Genomic DNA, 16,703 nt, shown 5'->3' with positions numbered 1-16,703 from the left:
GAGCATTTCAACAAAGAATGGCGTTTCCACTGTGATTGAGGTTGTTTTAGGAAGTCTATAAAATCTATAAAAACATCTCACTCTGTCTCTGTAGAGTTTGATTTTTATTAACTTTCATAACCTAAAATAATATCAGGAGAACAATCCATATACAGGCATTGATTGGCATAGACATGAAGTGTCATATCTATGCATGTGTGACCACAGTAACTGTCAGCCGAAGCTCTGAACAGACACAGAAAAAGATGCCCATTTGGTATAGTATTACAGAGGTGACAAAAATAGTATAGATACAAGTATACCTTGCTTTGCACATCTCACCAGCTTAGAGTGTTTGCTAACTCTGAACACTGGAGAAAAGCTGAATTTTTTTTATGCATCCTGGTAAAAGTTGTTTGGCACTGTACAAGTGTCCAAAAATAACATGCACAGACATTGTGTTTGCATTAAGCCTAAACGTGATTTAAGGCAGTATATATATTTATAACACTTCATGATACAGGAAGAATTATGTTTTATCGCTGTTGTTGTTTGCCGATATAATTTATGTCAAGTTTGCTGGGAAAGTAAATAAAGTCAAACCTTTTTCTCATACAAAAATAAAACGGACAATCTGCGGCGTGCGTGCGGCAAACACGTTGAAACCTTTCACAGCACCCTCTGTTGAGTGAGAACATTGCAATTCAAACTTTAAGATAAACCCCCAAGGAAAATAAATCACCAAAGTCTTCAAAATCATCACCACCACCACCACCATCATCATCATCATCACCAGTGACACTGTCATTCACATCCTTCTCTCCAATGTTATCTTACCACATGTAGGTCGATGCATCACAAAAACTTGCTGCGTTTCCTCTGCTTTTGACGACAACTCAAATCAACTCTCATCCGTGCGACCATTTGACCAACATTCTGTTTTCCAACCCTCATTTCTGTTACTAAAAAAGGAAAGAAAATAACAAAAAGTACTGTATGTAAGGCCCGGCCTTGTGCAATATCTGTACTAGGCTACTGTGCTAATCTAGAACCTGACAACACTGATACAGTATGTGATACATTGCTCTAACTACAACCAGATACTGTCGATATCAACACTGTGCTACTGTACATACGCCCAGATAGACTACACCATGGATGCCCCCATAATATAATAGAATAGAAGTTATGATCTGGGTTCTCTCCTTCGTCACTAGGTCACGGGATGCCACACACAGCGGCGATGCTTTGACACGTTCAGTCTCTCGAGTCTCTCTCAATGAGTCCAAAGCCATCTTTTCTCTCACATACCCCCCCCCCCCCCCCCCCCCTACTCTTAGCTGGTGGAGTATTACTAATACATACAGTATTACAGTCTGGATATTGCAAATGGCACCACTTTAACATGCATAATAATTTTACTTTTCAGTTCAAAACCTGCTTTTCCCTTTACAGACATGAGAGCTCTCAGGCACTTAAATATAGGTGACCCTTTGCAAAACAGGGTCAACCGCGCAGTTCATGAAACATTAGAGGAGGATATTTATAAACAGTCTTTTCTCCTGGACAGGTAAACACATCAGGGAGTTTCCAGGGAGCAGGTCCAGTTGATAAAATGAAGCATGGGGGAACCAGACTTGATGGATGCTGTAAAATTATGGGAAACTATAAAATAAAATAGTAAAAAACATGGGAAAACCATGGCTGCACCAGCTCACTCTGCCCACTGGCCCTTTACCCTCTACGTCATAAAGTATCAGTCTCAGGCGTGACGGGGCGGGGCTGGTGGCGCTGGGGTCAAAGGGCAAGTTTTTAGGGTTTGGGATGGCATTTGGTACCACCCCCCCCCCCCATTCTTCCACCCCCTGTGGTCTCTACAGGTCGTCACTTTCCACCAGGCCGCCGGGCTGCAGGGGGCTGGCGTCGGGGAAGAAGGCGGCCTTCACGTCCAGCCCTCTCTCCGTCAGCGCGGCGTAGCGGCTGGTGGAGGGACGCACCTTCTTAGGCTTGGGGAGGTTGGGCTGCTGCCACTGAGCTGAGGGCAGAACAGGTTCAAGGTTGAGTGAGATAGTAGACATGAGAGTGAAAGAGCACAAGAAACTGTAATCGCCTGTGAGCGTTTCAGTGGCTGAATCCGTGACTTACTGTTGACGTCGAGGCGCGCGGTGCTGGACACGATGCCGGCATCGTTCTTGGCTGACACGGTGTACCAGCCGGCGTCCTCTTTCATGGCCGGCTGGATGATCATACACAGGTAGCCGCAGTTGTCCTGGTGCATGCTGGGAAGGAACATCAATATAACATATTCAGGCAGAGTGGATAGTTTCACAAACACATCACTAACAACTCTCTGGGAGTGCCAAATGCTTTTCCTTCCATAAGGACTAGCTTTCAGACCTGCATTCCTACAGAATGTGAGAATATTTTGTGGCATTTGTTTTAACCTGCTTTAAAGACTTCCTAAAGTCATGTTTTAAGATGTATACAAAACACTCTACTTTGACTCATAATTTGTGTCTGATATGGCATTTCCACACACTAAAAAGTTAAATTATCTTAATCCTTAAAATGACTTCCCCTCCTTCTCCCCCATTAAAAATTCCAGAATCTGTAAATATGCAAATTTTCAGTGAGCACAGAGAAACTTCCCACTTTCAGCAGGTGATTGTGGATACAGCCTTCTAGTGTCAAACTGCACAGACACCATTCTGCACAGTGAAGCTCAAACATTCAACTGAAGGTACAAGAAGAAGAACAAACATTTTTGAGTGGAGGGAGTCTTTAAAAGTTGTGTGATTTACTGTATAATGGTGATTGAATGATTCTTAATGTTAGTCGAGGTGTAAATCCCAGAAAATGTATACTAAAGTGACCTGAGATTATCTAGACTTTCTGTCCTTTGTGGGAAACGCCATCCATCTGGTACAAATGTAGGCTGAAACAAAAGTATATATTATATAGCAGCTATATAATATATACTATATATATATACTTTAGGCTATATTATAGCCTATTATTTACCTGATCCTGTCTGTGTTGTGAGTGAAGGACTCGTTCTCCCTCTTCCAGAAGATTTGTGGATAGGGAACCCCGGTGACACGACACTCCAGACGCACAGGATAACCCTCAGACACACTGGTGTTCTGCAGCTTCTCCACAAATGAAGGGGCCTTGTGCATCTCTTTGGCTGAGGGAAAGAGTTACTGAGGTTTATCCCAGCTCCAGAATGCACCAAATATCATATCATATCTATACAGATTATAATGTCATATCTATATAGATTATAATGTCATATCTATACAGATACAGATTATAATGTCATATCTATACAGATTATGTCATATCTATACAGATTATAATGTCATATCTATACAGATTATAATGTCATATCTATACAGATTATAATGTCATATCTATACAGATTATAATGTCATATCTATACAGATTATAATGTCATATCTATACAGATTATAATGTCATATCATACATATTATAATGTCATATCTATACATATTATAATGTCATATCTATACAGATTATAATGTCATATCTATACAGATTATAATGTCATATCTATACAGATTATAATGTCATATCTATACATATTATAATGTCATATCTATACAGATTATAATGTCATATCTATACAGATTATAATGTCATATCTATACAGATTATAATGTCATATCATACATATTATAATGTCATATCTATACAGATTATAATGTCATATCATACATATTATAATGTCATATCTATACAGATTATAATGTCATATCTATACAGATTATAATGTCATATCTATACAGGTTATAATGTCATATCTATACAGATTATAATGTCATATCTATGTCATATCTATACAGATTATAATGTCATATCTATACAGATTATAATGTCATATCTATACAGATTATAATGTCATATCTATACAGATTATAATGTCATATCTATACAGATTATAATGTCATATCTATACAGGTTATAATCTAGCATGTTTTTATTTACCTGCAACAATGAGTTCCAGGTTAAAGGAGTTCTGCCCGGCTCGGTTGCTGGCGATGCAGGTGTAGATGCCTGCGTCGCGGTTAGATACGGGCTCGATGACCAGCGAGTGGACGCCATTTTCCCTCACCAGCATCTTGTGGGCGGAGTCCGGGCGGATGGTCTGTCCGTTAAGCTGCCAGAGCAGGTCAGGTGTGGGCAGACCGCTCACCTGCAGGTGGCAAAACACAGCACACATGGAAATGAATGCATACAGTGAGTGATGCTTTGAGTTGGTGCAGCCCATGCTTGTTTTTGTTTGTATAAAAATGAGTATATTAGCTGTATATGTTCTGTGGGCCAGTGTGTGTTGTGCAGCCCGGGGTTGTTTTTGTTTGTATAAAAATTTGTATATTAGCGGTATATGTTCTGTGGGCCAGTGTGCGTGCGTTTTTTGGCAGCGTGGAAAGTATTTGGTTAATCTGTGTTTGTCTGGAGGAGTTGGCTGGCCTCATGGGAACAGACTGCATGTGAAAGGAGCTCTTTTCAGCACCCGCAGCCTGCCAGAGAAACCCTACACCTGCCCCTCCCCTCCTCAGGTGCATCCGCTGTCTGGAGCCCACATGTGAAGAGTGTGCAGGTATGGATCAGCATGTGCGTGTCCATGTGTGTGCAAAGGAACAGCCATCCGGTTAAGTACCAAGTATTCAACGATATCAGCGAGGAGAGCAGCGCGAGTTGTGATAAGCAATTTTGGAAGCGGCCCCAAATACACTTCTTGTAGTCGAGACATTTTTGGCATGGGAAGTTTTGGAAAGCCATAAATGATTTAGAAATAAATAATGTCTATAAATATCATTGACATTAAGACACTGGAGACTCGCTGTTTATTTCTGACAAGCGTAAAAACAGACTAGAACTTTTTATAGTTTGTGACTTGTGGGTCTGGTGCTGTGTTGTTTTATGACTGATTTGTAACAGTTTTCAGTTTTCAGGATAAGGAGAGGGAATGACGAAGAACGTCGGGGGGGTGGTTGGGGGGGGGGGTGGGGGTGGAGGGGATCATTGTCTAATGCATGATCCCACTTAATCCCTGGAAAATGACACCAGTGTATCCTCCCTGTCTGCTGCGAGCCGTGCACAACACCAGGAAGTGATGACACGTTTTTGTTTTCTAAAGAAATTGGAATGCACGGGAAGGGGAAGTGTTTGCGTGGCAAGTCAGATGCAGACCCTCCCTGAAAGCAATACAGACACAGAATTAAAAGCTGGATCTCAAATGGGTTTCTCTATTATTATGATTAGTATATTCTTTTTGGTCATGTTGTCCCAGTTATTTTAAACTCTCTCACTTTCAGTGCTTTATCAAAAGCATAGCCACATGGATAATGTGTTCTACAGAAAAAGGGCAGTGATTGAATTAAACCAGAAATTCTATATAATATGAGGAGGTTGGTTGTTCATTGGGAGACAACTAGCATCTAACATAGTTTCCTAAGTCCACAAAAAAAAGAAATTGAAACGGCGGCCAAATATAAAAATGTCTCTTTCACATTACAAGTTCATACCATACCAAACCAAGAAAACACTGTATAATTTTGACTTTTCTCCTTTTAAGGTTAAATACATCCTTCAGTAAGTGCCCTTTTGAAAGCTATTAATTTGTTCTTAGTTGAGCGCTGGCTAAATAATCTTCCTCCAGATCCTCACATGACTCCTCATGTTAATATGTTAATGAATGGCTGCAACTGGGAGGGAAGGAGACAATTCATAGAACCTGCTGACTGTGCTCATACTCAAGACAACTGCTATTCCTTTCCCCATTGATAAAGGTGAAATAAATTCCAGCGCCAATAAAGTCCAGTGCAATAAAACATGATCAAAACTCATCGTTTTCTCCATTATGTCATCCCAATCAATAAAGGACAATTGTTTTGTATCAAATTTGTACAAGCCTTGCCTTATCCACCAGAGGGCAACATGACGCTCGTTTGTTACAATGCTTTCCCATGTTGTCACAGGTAAAGCTAACAGGTCGATGGTCTGCCTTTTGAACACTGTGAACTTTACAGGTGTTGCGTCATCCAGATGTTTCGGAGGGAAAGCCTTTACCTTGCAGTCCATCCGGCAGAGTCGGCCCTCCTGAACGATGAGGTCACCGGGTGCTTGCAGGAAGTGGGGGCGGAAGTGACGCTCCTGGATGTTCTCGTTCTCATCACCGCTGTCTCTAGACCTGGACCTGGGCCTGAGGGAGCCAGCAAGACAAGGGAATCACATTTAACATGAACCTCTGAACAAGGCTTACCTTTTGGTGGCGGAAGCTTTTCTCCAAACTTGAAATGATTTCTATTCTATTAGCGGTATAATTTGACCCAAAGACTTGACTTAACCATTAAAAACACAGACACACACACAGACACACACGCACGCATGCACACGCATGCACACGCACACGCACACACACACACACACACACGCACACACACACACGCACAGACACACACGCACACATGCACATGTTAAATTAACTACAACTGAATTCCGGTTTTCATATTATGTTAATAATAGGGCAGTTGAGTTTTCATAAGCTCAGATGTAAAACTCTCTTTAAAATGTGGATTCCATGCTTTCGAGAGATAAGCACATTCTCCTTTTAGTGTACAGTAAGTATGCAGCGTAGCGGTCATATCTATCTCGGTCTATCAGGTCTCTTCTCTTCCTTGGCTCTCTAGAGTAGGTCAGGACCCATAGGTGTTCCTGTGATTCTGCTCTATCACAACAATGACATCACCACCCCGTCTGCCCCTCCAGAGTGAAGACACCTCCGCTCGGGAGAGAAAAGAGAGGGAGAGACACTGATTGCTATCTCGCTCTCTCTACTCTCTCAGATCGCATGTGAGGCCTTATCTCATCTAGGCGTGTCTACATATCACCTTACAGGTGCTATTGTCTGCCGTCTATGATCATGTGTGCGTTTCTAAATGTCTGGGTGTGGATGAAAACATACCATATAGAAAACCGTTAGAGCAATTAAAAACACATAAGAGAGCAAACAGGTGTTCCCTCTCATGAATACAGAGCTTTTCATCCATGAACGGACAAGTCAAGAAAGGAGAAAGTGATTCAGCAGACAGCAAACACTTTGTGAAATCGTAGACTGCAGCCTTTCTATGCTTAGAAGCTGAATCAATTAGGCACGAGAATAATACAGCTGCTGACCCAATTTTCAATCTGTGTGCAAGACAGTGCATACTCGTATGTGAATACAGAGGCTGCCCAGATGTTGAATAGCCTGCAACATGCATGCAAGCCAGTGACTAAAATGTTGTGAATAAAAAAAACGCCAAGAGACAAGTCTCCTCTGCCTCCCCACACATCCTCCTGTCAGTCATCAGCACAGCCTTACCTGCGAATGTGTCCAGGTGTGGAGCGCTGGCTCCGCCCCCGCTGGTTCACTGCCTGCACCATCATCCTGCCGGTGCAGCTCACCCTGCCCTGTGAGAGAGAGAGGGGAGAGAGAGAGAGAAAGAGAGGGGGGAGAGAGAGCTTATGAGGTGCTGACACTCCACCACACCAGAGCCAGAAGTCAAACTGGGAGGAGGAAATCAAACGTGAGTGTGAGAGTTGGACAGGCTGTTGGAAAGCCTGCAGCACGTGAACTTTTGACCCCCGGGAAGACTTTAGTGATTTCCCGTCTCATTCAACGCCCTCTTCCTCTCTTGGCTGGAGACTGTTATCTTGACACCTATTATTCTCTCACTAATGAGTGCTGACATCCCCCAACAGGCAGACAAAGCAAGTGGTGGGTTCTGCATGTGTGTGTGTGTGTGTGTGTGTGTGTGTGTGTGTGTGTGTGTGTGTGTGTGTGTGTGTGTGTGTAATGTGTAATATGTGTGTGTGCACGTTATTGTTTTGGGGGTGTTTTCCCAGAGCTGTAGCACCCATCTTCTCACCTGCGGGTTGCCCGCCATGATGGTGTAGTTGCCATCGTCGTCCAGCGAGGCAGCAGCGGTGTGAAGAGAGCAGGTACCGTCCACGTCGCGGCTGATCCGGTAGTGCTCGCTCCTCTTGGAGATCTGCTTGCCATCTTTAAACCAGTAGACCTGCGAGACGAGACGAGACGAGACGAGCCAGAACAGAACAGAACAGAACCAGACGGTCACGTGAGTTGACTACTTTATTAAAGGGTCGTCTTACACGCAAATGCTGTGCCTCAGTTACAACCAAATCCAAGCTTTTGATTTGGATGAACCTTGGTTGAACTGATGAGGCTGATCTTGACATCAAAATCAGTGGTTTACATTGTTTTTCCTAAAAGTTTCTGTGATATAGAAACGATGATCACAGTATATTCAAATGTCTGACTGTCTTTTGTTATTCTATTCCTTGAAATTGTTATACGATGGAAATGTAAGAATAAAACCATAGCGCCTTTCTATAAATATAGCCTCTGTAGCGCTGTGCCTTTCTGTTCTCTCCTCAGTTCGTGCTGAAGTCTGTCATCACGTGGTCGTTACTGAGGCCCAGAGCGCTGGCCGGCCCGGTGTGAGTGCAGAGGTCGCTCCAGCAGCGGGCCTCCCCTTATCACAACACACTCTACACATGTACCTCCCCCCTCCATCATCACCATCACACATCAGCAACTCCCAATCAAGAAAGCCAAGCCATCATAAATGCCATGAAATAACATGGACGTATTTATGTAATAATAACATTACCAACAGCCCCCTCCCCATCATCAGAGCATTACATTACCAACACTATGTTCTAATACCCTGAGTGATGACACTCGTTTAGCGATGTGTGTAGCCCCGCCCCCACCTTTGGTTTGGGGTCCCCGTGGACCTTGCAGGAGAAGGTGACCGGCATGCCCTCGAACACTTTGTAGTGTTTGAGCTTCTGGTCGTAGGACGGCGCCACGCCTCGGCCGGCGGACTCGTCATCGTGCTGCACGTCGTCGTCCGACTCCTCGACTGGAGAGCGCTCCAGACGGAACTCGATCTCACTGATCAGACGCTGCTCGAAACTGGACACTTTGTATTCCTAAAGACCAGAGAGACAGAGAGAGAGAGAGAGAGAGAGAGTCAATGATCAACACTGGTTCCCAATAATGCGGGGATCGACAAACTTAAATCAAAAACAGCGTGCGTGAGTTGTGAGTTTGCTGATTCAGTCCTTCCTATTCAAGCACTTGTAAAACTTCTCCACAACAAGCTAGTGCGTGCATCAACAAAATCATGTCTTATTCCAAATTTCCACACACCCATCATCAACCTGTCTTCATTTTCACCAAAAGTACCAACGTTCTCCCAGTTTCCTACTCCCCTCTGCCCAGATCGTACACTCCTTCCTCCCACCATCTCCATCAATCTCTCATCAGTGCAGTTCTGCTGAGGCAGAGGGAACATCTGGTGAGCAGTATGGTCTGATGACACATCACACAGATAATGACAGGCCTAAGGCACAGCTGCAGAGGCAGCGTTTTACTATTTTGAACTCACTCCTCAACTCGCTCATAGTGATGCCAAACGTCGTAGAAGTGGCCCGTGCTGATCTATTGAGGTTCTACCCTGCAATAGTCCTTCAGCGGCTGTTGCAGCCTAGTCCTTCTAAATGTCAAATAACTCATAGAACAAGAAGGGAGAATGTGCGCGTCCAGTTTGATCAGATGCAGGACATCAGGAAGTACTGTTCCTTGAAAAAAAAAAGCAATTTAAGACACATAGAACATCATCTTTCTTCTGTTTTCATATTATAAACAGACCTCAGTGTTCAAACAATTAGTTACTACTAGAGCATTCCTTGGCTCACAAAGACTCATATGTTTCCAAACAAGGCCTCTTTCAGATGGCGAAGCAAACACTGCAGCATGCACCCACGTGATGGGAAAAGTGTGCATTCAATCTTCAACATGCTTCAATATCTGAATCAATTCAAACAGCACACGCTGAAGGACAACACACACTGATGCACTGGTGCAGAGATCCTAAGCCATGCTCCATCAATGCTGTATTATCGGCACAGACACACATACACACGCACGCATGCACGCGCACACACACCATAGACTGTGTGATCTGTTGTCTTGAACAGAAACACCTAACTGTTGGGCATGGACTCTAGAGTCTAGACTAGATCGATGTAGAACCACAGTGACCACAAACATAAACGCCAGCCTGTTATCGCTGCCTTTTGTTTGCATTCTGTCCCCGTATCAGCTCATTCCCAGGCCTGATCCTGTTCTGCTCAAAGTGAACACATCCAATATCTCAGTGTGACTTTGTGTGTCGTGTACACTTACACTCAGGGAGTGACCACACACACTCACACACACACACAAGGAAGGAAAGAGAAAGGGGACAAAGTATTGAGTTTCCAATAACCTTTTGAGGGACAGATTCTCTATCAGATGACTGGTCTTCCTGTTAGGAGATAGAAGAACAGAGATAATTGTCCCTGCTTTATGGTGTCACTTAGTCACTACGGGACGGGTGTCACTTGACTCATCGTGAACTACGTAGGCAAGAGAGAGACAGAGAGAGAGGGATAGAGAAAGTTGTGCGTGGGTTTGTGTATTTGTGTGCGTGTTCAATCTTACCTGCTTTCACAACAGAAAATCCAAGGTACAATATTATCAGAGGGACACAGATACCACCTGATATGAATCACCTCCGAATGGGGACATTTTGAAGCGATTCCTTTCCATTGAATGAGGTGATTCATAGTAGATCGGGTGCAGAAACACATCGTATACTTGTGTCTCACAGTGCGTTGGCATTCCCAGTCACATTCCCAGGCTCAGAGCCATGCAGTGCTGTTTAGCACCGCAGCCAATCAGATCGCTCCCACATGCCAACAGGCAGCATCACACTGAGGCAGCACGTTGAGCCCGCCCATCGCTGTGGACAAACCTGTGTTCTCGTGGTGCCTGTTTGCACGGTGCCTTTACTGGACTAATCAGTGTTTTGTGTGTGTTACGTGCTGAAGTGGAGTGCTGTCTAATCTCGTTAAAGGAGAATAGAGCCCATTTAGCGTACTTTTTTTGACACAGCCAATTGTGTATGGATGTCCGACCAAGATGTCCGACCAAGGTAACACAGGGGCTTGAACCTGCGACCCTCATGTTGGTAGGCTGGGAATCTACCGCTGCAAATCATTTTGCAATGCATACTGTAATTAGAGTGTTATTATTATTATTATTATTATTATTATTATTGTTACGTATTATTGTTATTATTATTATTATTATTGTTACGTATTATTGTTATTATTATTATTTTACATTTACTCTCGTTTTGTCATTTTTAAAACACAAGCTTCACTGTGTCAAACCTAACGGATGCCCTAAATAAGAATATATGGACGCGATAAGAAAGTTTGTGGGGCAACAAAAATATCTCTTGGCCAAGACATCCATTTCTTCCTGTGAGTGTCATGTGACTGACTGTAAGCACAGTGCAATGCAATGTGCAAACTGATATGAAAACACTCAACTGGGTCTAACCCTAACCCAATGAAATAATGATAAAACGAAAACTTTGCCAAAACCAAACTAAGTCTTCATGTTTACTTTGATGACACTGTTCTTCACAGTTCACACTGTACAAGAATAAATGCCAGCAAATGGCTTCTTCTGAATGCAGCAAAACAAGCCTTGATATCACCAACTACGCCGGCAAACCAGGAATAATGTAAAGGAGAGATAACTGGCACAAACTTAACAAAAACACCATCATATCCTTTCTCTATCAAGCTGTGTGAATGAAGGAACAGCCAACAGTGCACAGAGGTGCCTCTCACTCACTGGCACGTACGCTCAGAGGGGGACAAATCACTACACAGACCTTCAAAGAGTGCTACACTGTGGTTTCTGCCAGTGTTCATAAACAGAGCTTTTTATGGAGGGATCTGGAGGACTTTACAATGTTTAGACCCTGCTTTCATAACATGCTCTTCAAAAAGTCTTTCCAAAGGGCTGGAGGTGGGGGGTGGGTGGAGGTGGGGGGTGGGGTGGGGGGGTGCAGTCTTTTTCAATCCTATATGAAGGAAAGCCAGCGGTCATAAGATAGGAATGACAGTTTACACACTGGCAAAGTATCAAAATAACACACATGCTGGAGGCCATAATGTAGTTTTTGTTTTTACTTGTGTTCCAGACCAGAGGGGTAACTGTATCTGGGTCATATGCATGCAATGGTGGGACATCTTTGTGAAAGAAATATAAAAAGTAAAAAAAAAAAAATGTCAGGTGAGTGAGTGAACGTGTGTGTGCGTGTGTGTGTGTGTGTGTGTGTGTGTGTGTGTGTGTTTCCTCCCCAGGTGTGTGCATCCTAGTAAAGACCCAGCATACCTGTGTGACTGGCTCCTCCTCTGTGTCCTGTGTGTTTAAGACTGTGGCGGCGTTGTCAGCCCCCAGCAGTCTGCGGGCCATCTTCTCCTCATAGGTTAACCTCTGGAAGCAGGGATTAATGGGTCAGCACGGGTTAGTGTGTGAGTTGCACAACACACACACACACACACACACACACACACACACACACACACACACACACACACACACACACACACACACACACACACACACACACGACTAGCTCCCCTATCTAACCCTTGTGCTAATTAGGGATGGCATCCTGTCTGGGTCTGGACCATATTATGAGGTTGATTAATGAGTGCATGAAACAAAAGCTTTGTTATCACATGTTCACAGACACTTTATGGAGAGCAGAATGTTGGTTTATTTTAGGAAGAGGTGTTTGACTTGATGGAGTGCTTGTTAAGCAGTGTTAATGACGTGTTACTGAACACGCTTATTCTCTAATTGCCTACAAACAGTCATTTCAGTATGAATGAATACACTCAAGCAGTCAAGCACACACAAACACACACACACACACACACACACACACACAGACACAGACACACACACACACACACACACACACACCTGTTGGCCATTGCTCATGCGCTCCTCTTTAAAGCGTAGCTTCCTCTCCAGATCCTGGATGACGGCGTCCTTGCTTCCCTGGATGTCTGAGTCAGAGGTCAAGCGGGGTGCTCTGGTGACCGAGGACTTCCGGGGGAACGCTCTGCTGGACACAACCAAAGGCAGAAGATTAAAACCCACATTCTCTGGTCTATGACACATTTTCACGTTTCGCCACACGTCACATCCCCTCTTTCCTCTCTTCCTCTCCCCCCCTCCCCTCCCTCTCTAGTTCTCTCTCGTCAGGCCTTATCTGGATGCGTCCAGCTCCAGCATTCCACACAGTGTCTTCTTATCTCTCTGGCCTCCAGCAGGAATGCCAGGGGTGAGAGGGGAGTGCAACAGTGAGTGAGGGGGGGGTGAGAGGGGAGTGCAGCAGTGAGTGAGGGGGGGTGAGAGGGGAGTGCAGCAGTGAGTGAGGGGGGGTGAGAGGGGAGTGCAGCTGTGAGTGAGGGGGGGTGAGAGGGGAGTGCAGCAGTGAGTGAGGGGGGGTGAGAGGGGAGTGCAGCAGTGAGTGAGGGGCTGACGAAAAACCACTGGCAGAGGACTCAAGGTGGATCTTCCTTGAAGAAGTGAAAAAAGCGTGATGAAAAGAGTGATTTCTCCCTCCAGGGCAGCCTTCAGAAGACCAACCACACCCAGGATTATCTACACCATTGGTTCCGAAACCAGTGGTCCGCGGGGCTCCGCCTGGTGGTCCGCCAGAGAATTGATTTTTTTTTCTGGTATCAAAACATCCTAAAAAAACAGCCTAATGTTGGCAGGTGTGTGTGTGTGTGTGTGTGTGTGTGTGTGTGTGTGTGTGTGTGTGTGTGTGTGTGTGTGTGTGTGTGTGTGTGTGTGTGTGTGTGTGTGTGTGTGTGTGTGTGTGTGTGTGTGTGTGTGTGTGTGTGCCTGCGTGCGTGCGTGCGTGTGCGTGTGTGTGTGTGTGTGTGTGTCCGTTTTGAACCAGCTAGTAGCCTTATATTATTTAGCCTTTCTGCTGCTATTGCATAAATCAGCCAAGTTTATTTTATGGGGAAGGGGGGGGTTGGTATACGCAGTGGAAGTGGTCCCTAGGAACTTTGGTTTGGTACGTAGTGGTACAGTACTTGGTCGGAAAAGTTTGGGAACCCCTGATCTACACAACAGCAGATTTCTATCGGCTAGCTCAACACGTAGAGTCAAACGGACAAACAACCCTGGACATACTGCAGGGCTAAGTGTTTGTTTTTGACCTGTGAACCTGTGAACCTTTTGCCCTGAAATCTGTTTATTTGACTTTGACACACCTTTCAACCTGCAGTCATCAGGTATGTCTTCATGCCATATGGGGGCTAGACTATTGTACCTTGTGTCTGTGTGTGTGTGTGTGTGTGTGTGTGTGTGTGTGTGTGTGTGTGTGTGTGTGTGTGTGTGTGTGTGTGTGTGTGTGCGCGCGTGTGCGTGCGTGTGTGTGTGTGTGTGTGTGTGTGTGTTTAAAAGGCCTCTTCAGTTTGTGCTTTCCTGTAAACATGCTGTTTAAAAATGTAAACATGTCATCTTCCATCCAGCAGCAGACATCCAGCCTCCAGGCTTCAGTTGCTGCTGCCAGCAGGTCAGTCTGTTAGAGGCTTCGGACACACCGTCTCTCCTCCATGATGTCAAATATAGACCGTACCTCACCAAACCCTGTATAGAGAAAAGTGCTGCACCTGGACTCATGTTCAGGACTCGTGACTCCACTTGGGCTTGAGCACTGGTGACTGGGACTTGGACTTGGACATGGACTCGGGCATCAGCTCGGACTTGTTCATTGATAAAGACTTTTTATTTGTAACAGGGCCTAATCATTTGGCGTAAGATATTGATAGCTATTTTAATACATTATTAAATTTCATGCAAGGGCAGGCACGTGTGTTCCACCTACATGTGGACTCATTGTGGATGTTCAGTAACTCCGGACACGGACTCAAGTAACGGGGCCTCGACTCACTGTTCTTTGGTGAATGTGACTGGAACACTGGGGAGTGGAGACTAGACTCGGACTGGAGATATAGTGACTTGACTACAACACTGATACAGACGACATACGCTGATATAGAGACTGTGAGAAAAGTAGTATGCGTTGATGTGTGTGTTAGGGTTATTTGTCATTAAGGGTACTTACATTGTGCCGTTGCCTTTAGGCAGGCCCAGGGCATTGACAGTCGGACTGCCGGGTGTGGAGGGAAGCACGGAGGACAGGAAGCTGGAGGCTGGTGATGGGGGCACAGAGGTGAAGGGGGAGGAGGTGTCGGAGCGGGCCGGTGACATGAAGCCCGAGGACATGGGCAGAGGGGGAGGAGGAGGGGGCGGGGGGAAGTCTAGGGCGGGGCCTGACGGAGAGGGCAGGCTGCTGGAGCTGAGGAAGGGCGGAGGGGGAGGAGGGAAGGAAGGCGAGGTGGGGGACTCCACGCTGCTGGCCTTGCTGAAGGGGGGCAGCGTGACCCGGCTGAAGGGCCTGTGTGAGGCGGGGGGAGAGAGAGGGGAGGACATGCTGGAGCCCGAGGAGCCCGAGGACTGGCTGACGTAGCCCCCCACGGGCCCCGTTCCCCCGGGGCTCTGAGCGGCGATGAACTGCTTGGGCCGCGCGTAGTTGAAGGTGCTGGTCTGCATGGCTGCGCTGCTCTCCAGCTCCTGGAAGGAGGGAGGAGGGGGGAGAGGAGGAGAGGGCGGGGCAGGTGGAGGTGCTTCCTGTGGTTGGTGCTGCGGCTGCTGCTGCTGCGTGGGAGGCGGGACTTCCTGGCCCTGCTGCCAATTGGCTGCTTCCTGCTGTTCCAACAGAATCTGGTCCTGCAGCTGCTTCAGCTGGGCTGCGTTCCTGTGAGGAAGAAGAGCCACGCGCATCAGTGACAGCTATCACATACAAATGTCATATTCATACATACAACATATGGCTTGAAATGGGCCTGGGACCAGCTGAAACAGGCTTGTTGCTCAAATCAAAGCAGGGATACCATACTGACAAGACTCACAAGACTAGTGCTTAATAAAGGCCACCACTGTGTCCATGTTTGATTTACTACAAGATCAGATGAGCTCCCCAGAGTCAGCAGTGGTTTTTATGCAGCCTCCTCTCCTCCACAAATCAGCACATAGTGCACAATACATAGCCTGCTGCTAACGCTCAACTTCCTCCCAACTATTCTGCTGGGGGTGGGAGACGACTCGCTACAAAGTAACAGACACGTTGTAAAAATGTTAAGAAAGCATGCGGCTGTCTTCAATTTGAACAATAGCCTGTGCTGCGTCCAACTGCAGACAGAACAGAACTGGCAGAAATGTTAGATACCAGATGTGAGCGTACTCGCCGGAGAGTTCAAATGCCAATCAGATCATCCCGGTCAGGCAGAGACACGATGCGTTGTGAATTATATACATTATATACAGTCTATGGTTGTGAAGATGCTGTTTGTTGGAGACGCACTGAACTGACAGCATGACATCAACACAAAGCTGTCAGTCCGCTGCTTTTCATTTGTACAGGGGCTGAAGTGTTTTTTTCTCTGCCCTGGAGGTGATCGCCTGGAGGTCAGGCTGTTCAGAGGGGACTGCAGGGTGTGGTTAGTGCAGCGGTCCAGTGTAGTGGTATGTGCGCAACTTGTGTGTGTGTTGTGTGTGTTGTGTGTGTGTGTTTTCTGGGAAGGAAACCGCTGCACCAGCAGCAGGGACTGATAGGCTATCAGCCTCAAGCCTTTAACAAAGACGTGTAAAAAGGCCAGCCTGTCGACAACACGTCAAGAATGGCAAAGCA

The 16,703-nt window shown here is 45.6% G+C and overlaps 1 protein-coding gene across 5 annotated transcripts in view; it reads right to left on the bottom strand.

The window, feature by feature from the left end:
- Positions 1 to 139: 139 nt before the first annotated feature.
- palld (palladin, cytoskeletal associated protein) overlaps positions 140 to 16,703 on the bottom strand; it is a gene marked incomplete at its 5' end in the record, with an annotated part of 71,305 nt that continues 54,741 nt past the window's right edge. For 3 of the 5 annotated variants that reach the window (XM_083648146.1, XM_083648147.1, XM_083648149.1), the window contains 12 exons: positions 140 to 2,014; positions 2,125 to 2,258; positions 3,001 to 3,166; positions 3,988 to 4,195; positions 6,076 to 6,208; positions 7,370 to 7,458; positions 7,917 to 8,066; positions 8,785 to 9,006; positions 10,347 to 10,385; positions 12,314 to 12,415; positions 12,911 to 13,055; positions 15,078 to 15,770. In XM_083648146.1, coding sequence (XP_083504272.1) covers positions 1,854 to 2,014; positions 2,125 to 2,258; positions 3,001 to 3,166; positions 3,988 to 4,195; positions 6,076 to 6,208; positions 7,370 to 7,458; positions 7,917 to 8,066; positions 8,785 to 9,006; positions 10,347 to 10,385; positions 12,314 to 12,415; positions 12,911 to 13,055; positions 15,078 to 15,770 — 2,242 coding nt within the window. In that variant the 3' untranslated portion in view covers positions 140 to 1,853. The remainder of the gene's footprint in view (positions 2,015 to 2,124; positions 2,259 to 3,000; positions 3,167 to 3,987; positions 4,196 to 6,075; positions 6,209 to 7,369; positions 7,459 to 7,916; positions 8,067 to 8,784; positions 9,007 to 10,346; positions 10,386 to 12,313; positions 12,416 to 12,910; positions 13,056 to 15,077; positions 15,771 to 16,703) is intronic. The other 2 variants (XM_083648150.1, XM_083648148.1) reach the window with 2 other exon arrangements.

Source organism: Poromitra crassiceps, assembly GCF_964638095.1.
Source record: "Poromitra crassiceps genome assembly, chromosome: 12".
Taxonomy (NCBI): domain Eukaryota; kingdom Metazoa; phylum Chordata; class Actinopteri; order Beryciformes; family Melamphaidae; genus Poromitra; species Poromitra crassiceps.
Note: the sequence above shows the minus strand (reverse complement) of the source record. Positions and strands in the feature narration are given on the sequence as shown.